Source organism: Epinephelus lanceolatus, chromosome 11 (assembly GCF_041903045.1).
Source record: "Epinephelus lanceolatus isolate andai-2023 chromosome 11, ASM4190304v1, whole genome shotgun sequence".
Taxonomy (NCBI): domain Eukaryota; kingdom Metazoa; phylum Chordata; class Actinopteri; order Perciformes; family Serranidae; genus Epinephelus; species Epinephelus lanceolatus.
The window spans coordinates 41,697,120-41,709,175 of NC_135744.1; the positions used below are offsets into that span (position 1 = coordinate 41,697,120).

Below are 12,056 nucleotides of genomic sequence, written 5' to 3' on the forward strand. Positions count from 1 at the left end.
GTGCTCTGCAGTAACCTGTTTTCTTAAACACCAAGTAAACCGAGCAACCGCGTTACTGCAGTGCATGTAAATGTGCTTTCCTGGCATGACCTCATTTTTCCCCACTCTGGCATATCATCTTTACTTTTCAGTTTGGCATTGGGAAGATGTTAAAGTTTTAAGGCTTCTATGCACATTTGACATCATATGAAGGGAGCCTGCTCAGTGTCCAGAATCTGATTGATGTAAAACACAGCAGGATAGGTAATAACTCACCATTTTTTGGATTTAAGTTTCGGAGGGGGATTCCTGGGAATCAGGAAGAGGGCTCTCATTGGGTGCATGTCACACAAAGCTACAAAAATAAAAGAAGATGTAGAGAGTTAGGTGTTATTAAATCCTCCTACCCATGCTACGGTGAAACGAAGGAAAAAGGAACATCAGAATAAATTTTATGTTAGACAGAATATCATACCCTCCCACACCTGGTAGTTTGTAAATAATACAAGCCACCATTACACATATTCTTTGTGTCCTCAAACATGGTTACAGCTGCTGTTATCCAATCTTTCCCAGTGCCTCAGGCTTATTGTTACACTGAATGTAAGAGCAAGGACTGTGAGTCATTGTGTTCCCAGCGTAGGTAGGTAGCTAAACCTGACTGGTTAGCTTTACAGTTTCACAGTAAATAGGCTTTTATATGGCTGTCTTTTGGACATATGCAACGTGACTGAGACAGCCAAAGGCAAGAAGAAACTTTGATTTCAGCACTTTAAGGGTTTGAACAGGAGGATCACAAGTATACTGATAATGTGTGCTTCATATAACATGCAGGCTTATACACAGTTATAATGTTAAAGCACAATCAGTGTTTATTCAGTGGGCATGCACTGTTTGTTTTCATTTTTTAAAAAGGAATGGATCACCCACTGACAGGATGCTGGCAATTTTGTCAACTTCCTGTCAGAGGAAATGATCGAGTTAAATACTGCTGTGCCATTTAGTGTTTTATTAAATACTTGGAGTGAGCTGTTCTGTTTGTTTAGGCTTTTAGCTGATCAATTGTACAGACAGCCCTAAAGCTCTGCATTTAAATGATTCCCTTTTATTTGTTGTCCTGACAGCTCTGTGTTTTCTTTAAAGTGTGAACAGACAGAAGAGGTATGGATGGTGTCTGCTCACACAGCGAGTGTACAGAATGCTCAAAAGTGTGTGAAAAAGATGCTTAATAATTCATACGTTCAAAAACAATGTAAAAGCAAGACAATAAGCTTGTAAAGCAAATGAATACATGCCTGTAACTGGCACAATGATGCACCTCAACAAAACAGTGACACATAAAACTGTTGTCTGTCCCATCTTATATATTGTGTAGATAAAATGGCCACAGTCCACCTGTCACACCTTTCCCAATTTCATATGCAAGACAGAAAGGAACTTCAAGGAAATGTAGGACATTGTGTGAATAATTTATAACTACATATCTCAACAGAAAAAAAATATACATATGTATTTAGAAATTTGGTCATCAACACGGTCATTATGGCAATAAAATATAAGAAGCAAGAGAGAGGAAACAACTAAGGCTGCAACTAATGATTATTTTAATCACTGATTAATCAACTAATCAAAAAATGCACTTAATGACAAATATGCATTTTGAGTTATCCAAGATCAATGTGGTGTCTCAGCATTGCTTATTTTTTTTTGGCAAACAGTACACCAAGCATAAAGTAATGAAAAATGAACTTACTAATAAACTGTCTTCCATTTATTTCTGTTGATTAAATTATGGTTTCAGCAGTACCATCTAAAAAAAGCTAATCTAAAAACAAGATATATTTATCATTTTATTATTAATGGAAAATATACTTCAGTCATGAGCAGGGCTGAAAATTAACACCCGCCAAGAGCCAAATGTGGGTAGATTTTCCATTTGGTGACTAAATCTCGGAAGGCTATCCACCACATTGGCGGGTAAATGTTTGTACCAAAATAGTCATGTAATAAATTATATATATAATAACTATACGGGCGCTCTGTTTGTTGTGTGTCGCACATAAATTGCTCTCCGCTGCATCAAGGAACCTGTAGGCCTACTCGGAGGACGCGCGCCTAGATCCATGATCTGCTGTTAGTAGCAAGCTATCACAGCGGGCGTCATGTGGCGACATTTACCAGGTGTAGGTAAACCAGCGACAAAACGAAAAAACACAGACGAGGACGAAGCTGAAGCTGTAACGTTACAGAAAAAAAGTTTTGTGAGAAATGGAGGTTCGGCGATAACAGCATTTCAAGAGGCTGGCTACACTACGATACTGAGGGTGCAGTAATGAGCTGTAATGTATGTTGGCAATATGCTAAAAAAAACAACAAAAAAAAAAACGTAACAACTCGTTTGTCATCGGTAACAAAACGATGAAGCTGGAGAATATCCGTGACCATGAACGCAGCAAGTGTCACATAGCCTGCATGACTGTGTCCCACACTCAGTCCGAGCCTCTCCTCTTGACACCCGCCATGACGGCACTCAAGGCCTCTCCTTTAAGCTTGTATTCAATCTAATACTATATTATCTCAATGAAAAGTACTGAAACAAATGTATATGTGACAGAAAAAAGGCAATTCATTATTTTGGCTGGTAAAAAATATGCTTGGTCTGTGGATTTTTTCATCTACCAGTCCTCTTGGCCGGTGAGCCACAAAGTTAATTTTCAGCCCTGGTTATAAGACTGATGGGGTGAGTAAGTACACACTGTATAATTTACAATGGTACATCAACACCAGCTTGACTGTTGCCTGTACGCCTTATGTCATTCCCAGAAGCAGCAACATGGTCTGCAGGAGCACTGCAGTCCTCATCAGTGGTGTGAAAAATGCTTTCAGAACATGAAAAAAGTTATCAAGTGTCTGTGGTACAAATTTATTTCGACTAAGAAACTGGACTCAACTAAAACGTTATATTTTAAGATCCCCACCAGACATGTGTTGATAGATATATTTATGTATATAAATACTGTGCTTGGAATAATGATTTGTATCCAGCTTCTTTTTTTTTCCCCACATAAAAAAATTTAATTGCTGTTGTCCTACTTCCCTGAGATGTGCACGAGAGACTTCAAGTTTCCACTTGGGGAGACTTAATATATTATTTTATTCAACAGAGTGAAGAAACATTTTGTAACAATACAGAGCTCATAAAACCGCAGACTCATATTGCAAGTGTTTCCTACTACTACTACTTCACAGCCAAATGTAATAATCAGTATACCAATAAGTAACGAGTGTAATTTAATTCCTGCTGCAGGTAGGGTTATAATGGTTGCATTATAACAACCACCACCTGGTCAAATGTAGCAGTATACTAGTTACTCACGCTGATTATTATGGAATTTCTTTACCATAACTGCAATTAATTGTACAAGCATTTTAGCTGCTACTCTTAAGTGAGATTTTCTTTGCTTCTTAGTCAGGTTTGACACCAATTCTCTAGGCAGACAGATCTCACCGCAAAGCAGACCAGAGCGATCTGTGCAATCAGCCTCCACAGGCCAACTGCCAGCTCACGACTACACTACCTTGATTACAGTGAGTCAGCTGTCCATCTGAAGACACAGACAACACGGCCGGATATGCAAGACAGACTCATTCATGAGGTCTTTCAGAATGGGCTTTGAGACAATGACATATATCATGTGTTATTGAGAACATGGGAGGACATGATTTAACCAAGAACATGAAAAAAAAAAAAAAAAAAAAAATGGATTCACTTACGAGGTGCTCCCTCTGCCATCTCAATGGCGGTGATCCCCAGGGACCAAATATCACTCTGCAAAATACACAAGGGACCAGGTTGGTCTCTATCTTCCATATGCTCTCACAGTACAGTACTCTCACACACACAAAGACAGTGCTGCGTTTACCCTGTAGTCATAGGTGGAGTCAGGGTTCTCATCACAGGCAATAACCTCAGGTGCCATCCAATAAGGTGTGCCTATGAAGGTGTTCCTACGCCCAACAGTCCGGTCCAACTGAGCACTCACCCCAAAATCAACTGAATATGGACAAAGGAATCAGAGGAGGAAAGGGTGTGAGACAATGGAGGACAGCATAGACCTGCTTTTGCACTTTTGGCCCACAATTTTTAAGCGTTCAACGTACCAAGTTTGACCTCTGCATTCTCTGTTAGCAGCACATTCTGACCCTTGATGTCTCTGTGGATAACTTTGTGGGCGTGGAGGTGAGAAAGGCCCTGCACACAGATAAAGCAGTCAAAATTGTTCAGTGGGGAGTGACCTCTGCTGCAGACTTGTTTTGACTGGTGAGACGGTGATCCCTTACCCTTAGAATCTCTCTGCAGATGTAGGCAATCCAGTCCTCCTTTAGAGAGCTGCCCTTTGTGTTTTTCACCAGGTCGGTCACCGATCCCGCCCCACAAAACTCCATCACCAGCTGCATTCAGACACACATACTTAGTGAGCACAATTAATGAGGCATACTGCTATAAAATGATCAGGCCAGGTACAAGTGTAGGCAGACCCAAAGTTGGTCATCATGTCCTGGTGGACTCTTCTTGACGAAGGCACCGTAGTACGTGGCTATGTTGCGGTGGTGGCTGTATTTCTTCAGCATGTTGATTTCTGCTTTGATCTCCTCCTCCTCCTCCTCTGTGACATCCATCACCTTGATGGCAGCCAGCTGGCCCGTCTTCACGTGACGGCCCTGACAAGTTGGATCATCATAACAGCGGTCAGTTAAAAATGAACCTGGGACTGGGATGTTTCTGAAACTTTTTGAATTTTGCCCATTAAGTGTAGCTAATTGCTTCATCACACCATTTAGCTGTTCTTATTTTAGATTTTCTTCTCCAGAGTCTAATCTTTCTGTCACAGCCACTTTAAACTTTTCAGACTGACAGCTGAAAAATTTACTGACGTAGCAGTAAACTTTATCTGCTGTAATCTGAGAAATTAATGCACAGAACATTTAACAAAGAGCCGGCACTAGAGTGGTCTTTGTAGCTGCACTCCAGCCCGCAACTCATCACACAAAGTGAAAACTTGCTGTGCTGAATGCTTCAACCTCCAAAAAGAGTCCTACATAATTCAGATATATCATCATCATCATGTCTCACCTTGTACACCTGTCCATATGTCCCATTGCCGACTACCTCAACCAGCTCAAAGATTCCTGCTGGATCCTGTGGGAGACACGGGCAGATTCTTAAATCATCCAACATGAGCAGATACACCAGAACATTCATGTTTTCTGCCTTGGGGTGCCATATCAGCTTAACATTTTCCAAATACAAAAAGCTCCTCATTTGAGAGCAAAATTAAAAACATCACACTCAAAGCACACCATATTTATTTTTGTTCTAGGTGGGTGATGCTTGCTTTGTTCTTTGAATCCTACACATCTGCACTTCAATGCCGACCCTACGTGGAGGTCGTATTTCATGTTGTTACACTCATGTTTCCTCAGTTAAGAGTCACCCTTAAATACTAAAAATCCTACTGAAATGCACCTGTTCGAGTAACTGCTGAAATCTGGCTTCAGTTATGTTGGCACAAAAGCTGAATTAAAAACAAAACACAGTTGAGCGCAAAAAATAAAACCATGTGTTCATAATTTTACACACAAATTTTCTGTCATTTTAATTTCACGCCTTAACAGAGACCTCAGAAACTTTAATTACAATCCTTATATATCGGAAAGATGACAAACAGTTGCATTTAGCATTATTTTCTGCTGCAACAGAAGCTGTGTCCCTCAGTTAAAGTGAGTTCAGCTACAGATCTATAGACTCAACAAAAAACGCTGTCACATAAACACACAAACAAAAGCAAAATGGCCTCTGTAGAATAGAAACCATAGATAAAAACAACCCCAATGGTTTCTACTGTGAACCAAATCCAATATTACAATTCCGTATTTCCATACAAATCATCTGAACTCAATCTTCCTTGCCGCCCACTCACACATTCACCACCCACCCACAAGACTTACCATGGAGGAAACAGACAAGCACTAAATATTGATACTAGATTAGATACAAAGATATATTGAACATGGGACATGACTTCTAGCCTTTCCCCGATTTGTTCATTTCAAATTTCAAGGCACTGAACACATATTTCACTGACACTAATAATGAGTAGGTTGCTTTGACTTAATTATGCAACCCCAACCCCCAAGAGACAAGGGAAATGACAAGCAGTTCCACTTTCATGCAATTTCAATATGGCTTTAAGAAGATGTGTGGGTGGTTAGACTGCTGCTTTGGGTTTAGAATGTACAGCATGACCTATCCTGCTTTCATCTGTTTCCAATGATGGGTTTTCTGCCTTCAACAAGGAGGGAAAGAATTCCTTTGAGACAGGAAACATTTATGGGGAAAAAATAGCATCTATACTTATGAAAGACTTGGCAGTAAAACTGGGAAATGACCACACATTTGATGCTAATGCACATAGCTCATAAGCTGACATAAACACACCGGCCATATTTTGAAGCATGTTATGACACAAAAGAGGAGGGGGGGGGGGGGTTGGTGGGGGTGACGTAAAGTAGGAGGCAAGAGAATGATGGTATATGGAAGAGAATAATGTAACGACAGAGTGGGTGGCAAGGCAGAGGCGGTAGCTTCACCCACGTCCAGCGCAGAGAGTGGGATGAGAGGAACGAAGTGATAGACGGGGAAGGGTACAGTTTTGTTCGAGGAGTAGCACCACTGGCACACACAGTCAAATTGTCAGTGGTAATTGGGAAAAAAAAAAAAAGGCAAGGAAGCAGTAAAACAACAGGGTAACTGGAGGAGAAATCTGCAGTCAACCTACTTAAATCATAAAAATGGTAGCTGGATCCCATGCTGTCTTATTAATGTGTAAACTCAATGTACTGGAACACCTCAAGGAACAATGCAATGAATTTTCCAAAATATCAACCTCGGTTCAACGGGATATAAACTCTAAAAGACACCAGTAATGGTCCATGAGGAAGTTGACCACACATTTCCTGCAGTGGTGTTAACTTAGCTGACAGAGGAAGTCTTTTTTTTTTTTTTTAAAAAAAAACCTGCCTCATCTGTGGTTACACAGCTGCAACAATAGTCACAAAACACAACTCAAACATTTGCATTTCCTGAGTAATATCATTAATGAACAATTTCCTAGTTAACTTTAAGTGTTTTTAAATGGCTTCCTAAATACTTAAATTTATTTTCTTAAATTTAACATATTAAATAGCCTGTCAACTTCTTAGCAACCTCACATAATTTGCTCATCACAGTTAAGGATGCTACTGTTGCACTTTGCTACCATTATAGGCCCATTGCCAGTTAACCCTTTGTGGGCTAAATTACATCCATCTACAGTTAGAGAATATCCACACATATCAGGATTTTCACAGTTATTTTTAACTGTTTTACCTGACATTGTGAATTCATAATCACAATATGAAAGAAGGCATGGAAATGGAGGGAAAGGCAGTTGACATTTCTGAACTATTTAATATCCGACATGTTAACTGGGGTTTACAATGAAGCTTTGTAAAGTGCAAAACCAATCCTGGTCAGATCCTTTATAGTCATATTACAGGATTATTCTTTTTCACACTTATGTAAGGTTTTTTATGCCAAGCATAGCAAGCACTGTTTGACTCCAAAAAAATAAAATCACAAGACAAAATTTCTCATGGGTTTCATTCCCAGAGGGCTGGTATTCCTTGTTAATCAGCATCCAGAAACCCTTATCACACGATCAAAGTTTCTGTTTGACACTGAACATAAGCACAGACTTTCTAATAGTTTAAAAAAACAACTTAACAGGTGAAATTCAGCAGACACTTTTGGAGTATGGCCTTGTCACTTTGTATTTTCATAGTTCTAAAAGTCTAACGTATTGTCCCACCTGTGATCAAAACAACTGTGCAGGTGGTTTGATTTAATCCAGTGGTATTGACATCAGAACAAAGCGTTACTGCACAAATGATCTGTTATTGCCTGTGAAAAGTGGACTACTGTTATGTAATGTCTTTCTGTACTCTGTAGCAAATTTCTAGAGAAATGCTTAATTGAGCCACTTAAAGGTTCCCTGTAGAGTTTTGTCCTCTTGTAGCGCTATGGAGCTCTTTTTGTGAGTGGGTCGCAGTTTTGTTTATCTCATCCGCATGCACAAGGACGCAAATGCATGCACGTCTACGAAGGTGATGTGTTACATAGTCCTACCAATAGTTTCACACTAGTCTGCTAATCAACAGGTGGCAGTAACACCCAAGATCTGCTGCAAAGCGCTGACAAAGGCAGGGAAGAAGAGAAGAGCTAGTCAACAAAAAAATCACTTTTGCAAATGTTTTATGTGGAAGGAATTGCATGCACAAGTGACGTTTCAAGCTACCATGTGCAGACTTTCTCATGTTGTTCACTACCAGTCTTTTTGTCCAGCACCTGCCCTAAACAGTTTTTGGATGTGCATGACTGCTATGTTTTTTTATATATTTTGTTGGAGCTCAGGGATACACACAATACCTTTTGATGAGTGATACTTAATGTAAAGCTTACTTTTGTATGTTTACAAGTAAACTCCACAGGACACCTCTAATGGTCACTTAACCCAAATCACAAAACTTATCTCCGGGGGTAGCTGGCCATGCAGATTGCCTAATACAGTGGAAGTGAATGGATTTCCTTTACACTGTTCAAACTCAATAGTAACTTCATTTTCCGACAATAACAACTACTGAGTGGCCAGGGCCCTACCAATAAGCAGTCGCAATATTCACACATTACTGCAATTTGCTGTACCATACCAGGCCACAAATTGCAGTGCAATTTTTCACAAAGTCAATTTGGGCCAAAATGCACGCAACAAAATACTTAGAGATTCTATTGAGACGGATATTACAATTCCCAAATTCAATCAAGTGGTTGTATGTCCATTCGAAATGTCACAATAATCTCAGATAATATGGGCAATGTTTTCATATTGCCATTTTATACAGGGTTATTATAAAGAGTTGGGTCTGTTCTACCAATGTGTAGGGGTTTTTAAAAGTTAGATTTAAACATTTAGCATTCAAACATTTTAAGTCTGGAAAAAGCAGTAAGACAGGACCAAACAAACCAGGATTTGGATAAACTACCCCTGATCTCCTGTTAAGCCCCATAAATCTGTGAAAGCTTCGCCAAAGTGCCACAGAGTTGCAAAGGAAACCCTTTACATTGACTTTTTCCCTTAGAAATCTTTTAGAACAGCTCATATGTTCTGATATGTTTGAATTTCTAATCGACAGCATTTTTTTGTGTGTATGTGTATGTGTGTGAATTCCTCAGCAGTTTCTGTTTTGAAAGGTGATGCAATTTCTTTTTCCCATGGAGTAACCAGTTACACTGGTGTCAGGACCTGATACTCTCAATTGTTACATCAGGGTCTTGATGACCACAGATGCACATTGTGAGCAACCCTTTGGTCATTTTTGAGACTAAAAATGCAATCTAAAATAAAAGTTAAAACTGAAGTTATCTTTAAATGTGTATGTAAGTGGGGGAGATGGAGCTGAAATCTGTATTTTCAAAAAAAGCAGTGACTGAATGTGTAAAATACTTATTTGTAGTGCTAATAATGGTCTGTCTAACTGGGATTTACTGCCGCAACACATTTATACAATTCTAACACTTTCTATTTAAATAGAGAGATGCATCAAAGAGGATATCAGCAACCCCTTGTTAAATAGATCATTCATCAGGTTTATTTTTTTCCCATTTGACTTAATTTCTTGTCTTTCCAAGTGTCTGTCATGTTAGAGGAGGGTGGTCAAAACAAGCCGGTTAGATTTTTAAGCCTAAGGCCTTCAAGGTGGACCACTGAAAAATACAAGGGAAGCAAGTCCAGGACTTTATGGTTGCATCCCTGACAAAACTAAACCACAAAGATCAGATCCAAAATTGACAAGGATATGATCAGAGGATGTACCATTCAACTTGGGATCACTATCATCCACATATGAAAAAAAATACCTCCAAAACAACAATAACTGAAACAAAGGAGATCGTGTTTGTGCATTGCACATCGCATCGTCTATAACTGGTACAGAGAAATACCAGCCCTTAACTACAGGATAAAGCGTTTCAGCTGCTGCATGACTCCTCTGTTGTTTATTTAATTAACACACTAATAACGAAAAGTGGTAAAGCCTGGAAATCCGCTTCTTCATTGGGTGGAGAAATCAGAAAACATCCCTGATGGGTAATCTGTGCTCCTCAAACAGCACAGTTGCCTAAAGCAATACAAGGCCAATGGATGTTTATTCCACATTAACTTTGTTGCGTGGGTGCTGAATGGTCGTGCTTGTGTCAGAGGCAAACTGACACTTCAGCTCATATGACGTAACATCTAATGAGCCCGTCTACCATAAATCCACATGAATAAAGTGCAGCACACTGATCTTGCAATAACAATACTTACCCTCAGAGCTGCGAGGTCTATGTCATCCAGGCTTCGTGTGGGGGCGTTTTCAGACATAGCTGGCGAAACTTAGAACCTTAGCTACCAAGTTAGCCAGTTATTTGACAAGAAGTACTTGGGGGAATTTGAAGTGGCTGCTGAGCCGACCTTAAAAGGCCTTATCGGTAGATTAAATACAGCAAACGAGCTGCCCGGTGTGTTGAAACTGTTGCGGAACAACACGGTAGCACTTAGATTAGCAAACACATCGCAGATAGAGCTGCCACAGACGCACCCAGCTGGCTAGCTCACGTCAACTCTGGCCGAGAGCTATAATGTTATCCGCAGTTGTTTTACAGAAATGCCGGTTGCAATATCTGGTGAGAACACAACTTGAAATAAAAGATTTCAACAAACTGTTAACGTCACCGTTAGCCGGCCATCGGTACCGATCTAACAACTGGCAGGTTTTCAATGCGATGCACCTCCACTGTTGTTGAACACCTTGCTGCGTTCATTTTGACAAGACGCCGCGTCTTCACTGCTGTACAACATTCAGCTAACAAAATGATGCGTGTCGCGGAGAAAAACTACCACATATGTCCGCTGTGCCACAGAAACATTCCTTGTTACGCTGTTAAAGTGGGAAATGACATTAACGGCTTAGCAGCGCAGTGGTTGTTTTTAAGGAGAACGCAATGTCTGATGTGATGGCGTCCGGGTCCGTCCGCACCGCACCAGAACCGACTGTCAGGCTGTCAATATTAGCCTGAAATACACGTCCTCCCAGAATATCAACACAGGTGTGGAAAACAAAAAATAACGGCTTCGTTTGAAATACGATTCTTCACGACTGCAGTTGTCAAACTTGTTAACACGACTTAAATATTCCTCGAGCAGAGCGCACGTTCATTCGAACACCGAGTCAGGTGCGTGCAATCAATCAAACGGTAACTGGCTAGCTAACGTAGCTAAGCTAGTCGGCTAAAATGGTCTTTTCCAGAATAAACTTTCCTTCTTCATCCATTTTCTGTGTTGACAGTCGCGCCTAGCACTGCCAACCTTCCGGGGAAAAGCACAGGCAGACAGACAGGCACTATTTTCTCGCCAGCCACCGTAATACTTGTAAACCGGGGCCCTCGACTCTTTAAAGTAGCGTAGCCGTCGTTCCCCAGAGTCCAAATTTTATGAACTTGTAGTTGTAGTCCAACACTACAGAGACGGTGCAGTTTCAAAAAGCGGCTAACAGCCAAACTTGTTATTTCGCCATGTTTTGCTTCCCGAGTCCTCCCTCCCACTCCCAGCCTTGTTGTAGTCTTGCGGGGCTGCACTGACGATTGGCTGCACATAACACTCCTCAAGTGTTTTCGCCTCTTGGATAGCTACGGTGCTCCATCAGGGACAAATTACCTAGGAAATTACAGTGGACCTCAACCTACGCAACTGCCTCTGTCTACTGTGAGCAGCACAGCCGAGGTCATCCTCTGACATACCTGTCCTGCACTGACCTGCTTTATAACCTCATAGATAAGTTAAAACTGAATAAAAATATTCTGGATAACTAAAACACACACTGCAGTATATCATATATGATCTCACCTGTTGTTTTCCTCTGGTATGCTGCCATCTTAACAG

The 12,056-nt window shown here is 40.5% G+C and overlaps 1 protein-coding gene across 6 annotated transcripts in view; it reads right to left on the minus strand.

The window, feature by feature from the left end:
- The window catches only part of mink1 (misshapen-like kinase 1), a 35,849-nt gene extending 24,096 nt beyond the window's left edge, over positions 1–11,753 (minus strand). For all 6 annotated transcript variants that reach the window (XM_078172638.1, XM_078172637.1, XM_033610397.2 and 3 more), the window contains exons 1-8: positions 10,443–11,753; positions 5,114–5,179; positions 4,519–4,701; positions 4,321–4,431; positions 4,141–4,231; positions 3,903–4,033; positions 3,754–3,808; positions 256–334 (exon numbers count right to left, since the gene is read on the minus strand). In XM_078172638.1, coding sequence (XP_078028764.1) covers positions 256–334; positions 3,754–3,808; positions 3,903–4,033; positions 4,141–4,231; positions 4,321–4,431; positions 4,519–4,701; positions 5,114–5,179; positions 10,443–10,499 — 773 coding nt within the window. In that variant the 5' untranslated portion in view covers positions 10,500–11,753. The remainder of the gene's footprint in view (positions 1–255; positions 335–3,753; positions 3,809–3,902; positions 4,034–4,140; positions 4,232–4,320; positions 4,432–4,518; positions 4,702–5,113; positions 5,180–10,442) is intronic.
- Between the last annotated feature and the right edge of the window lie 303 nt (positions 11,754–12,056).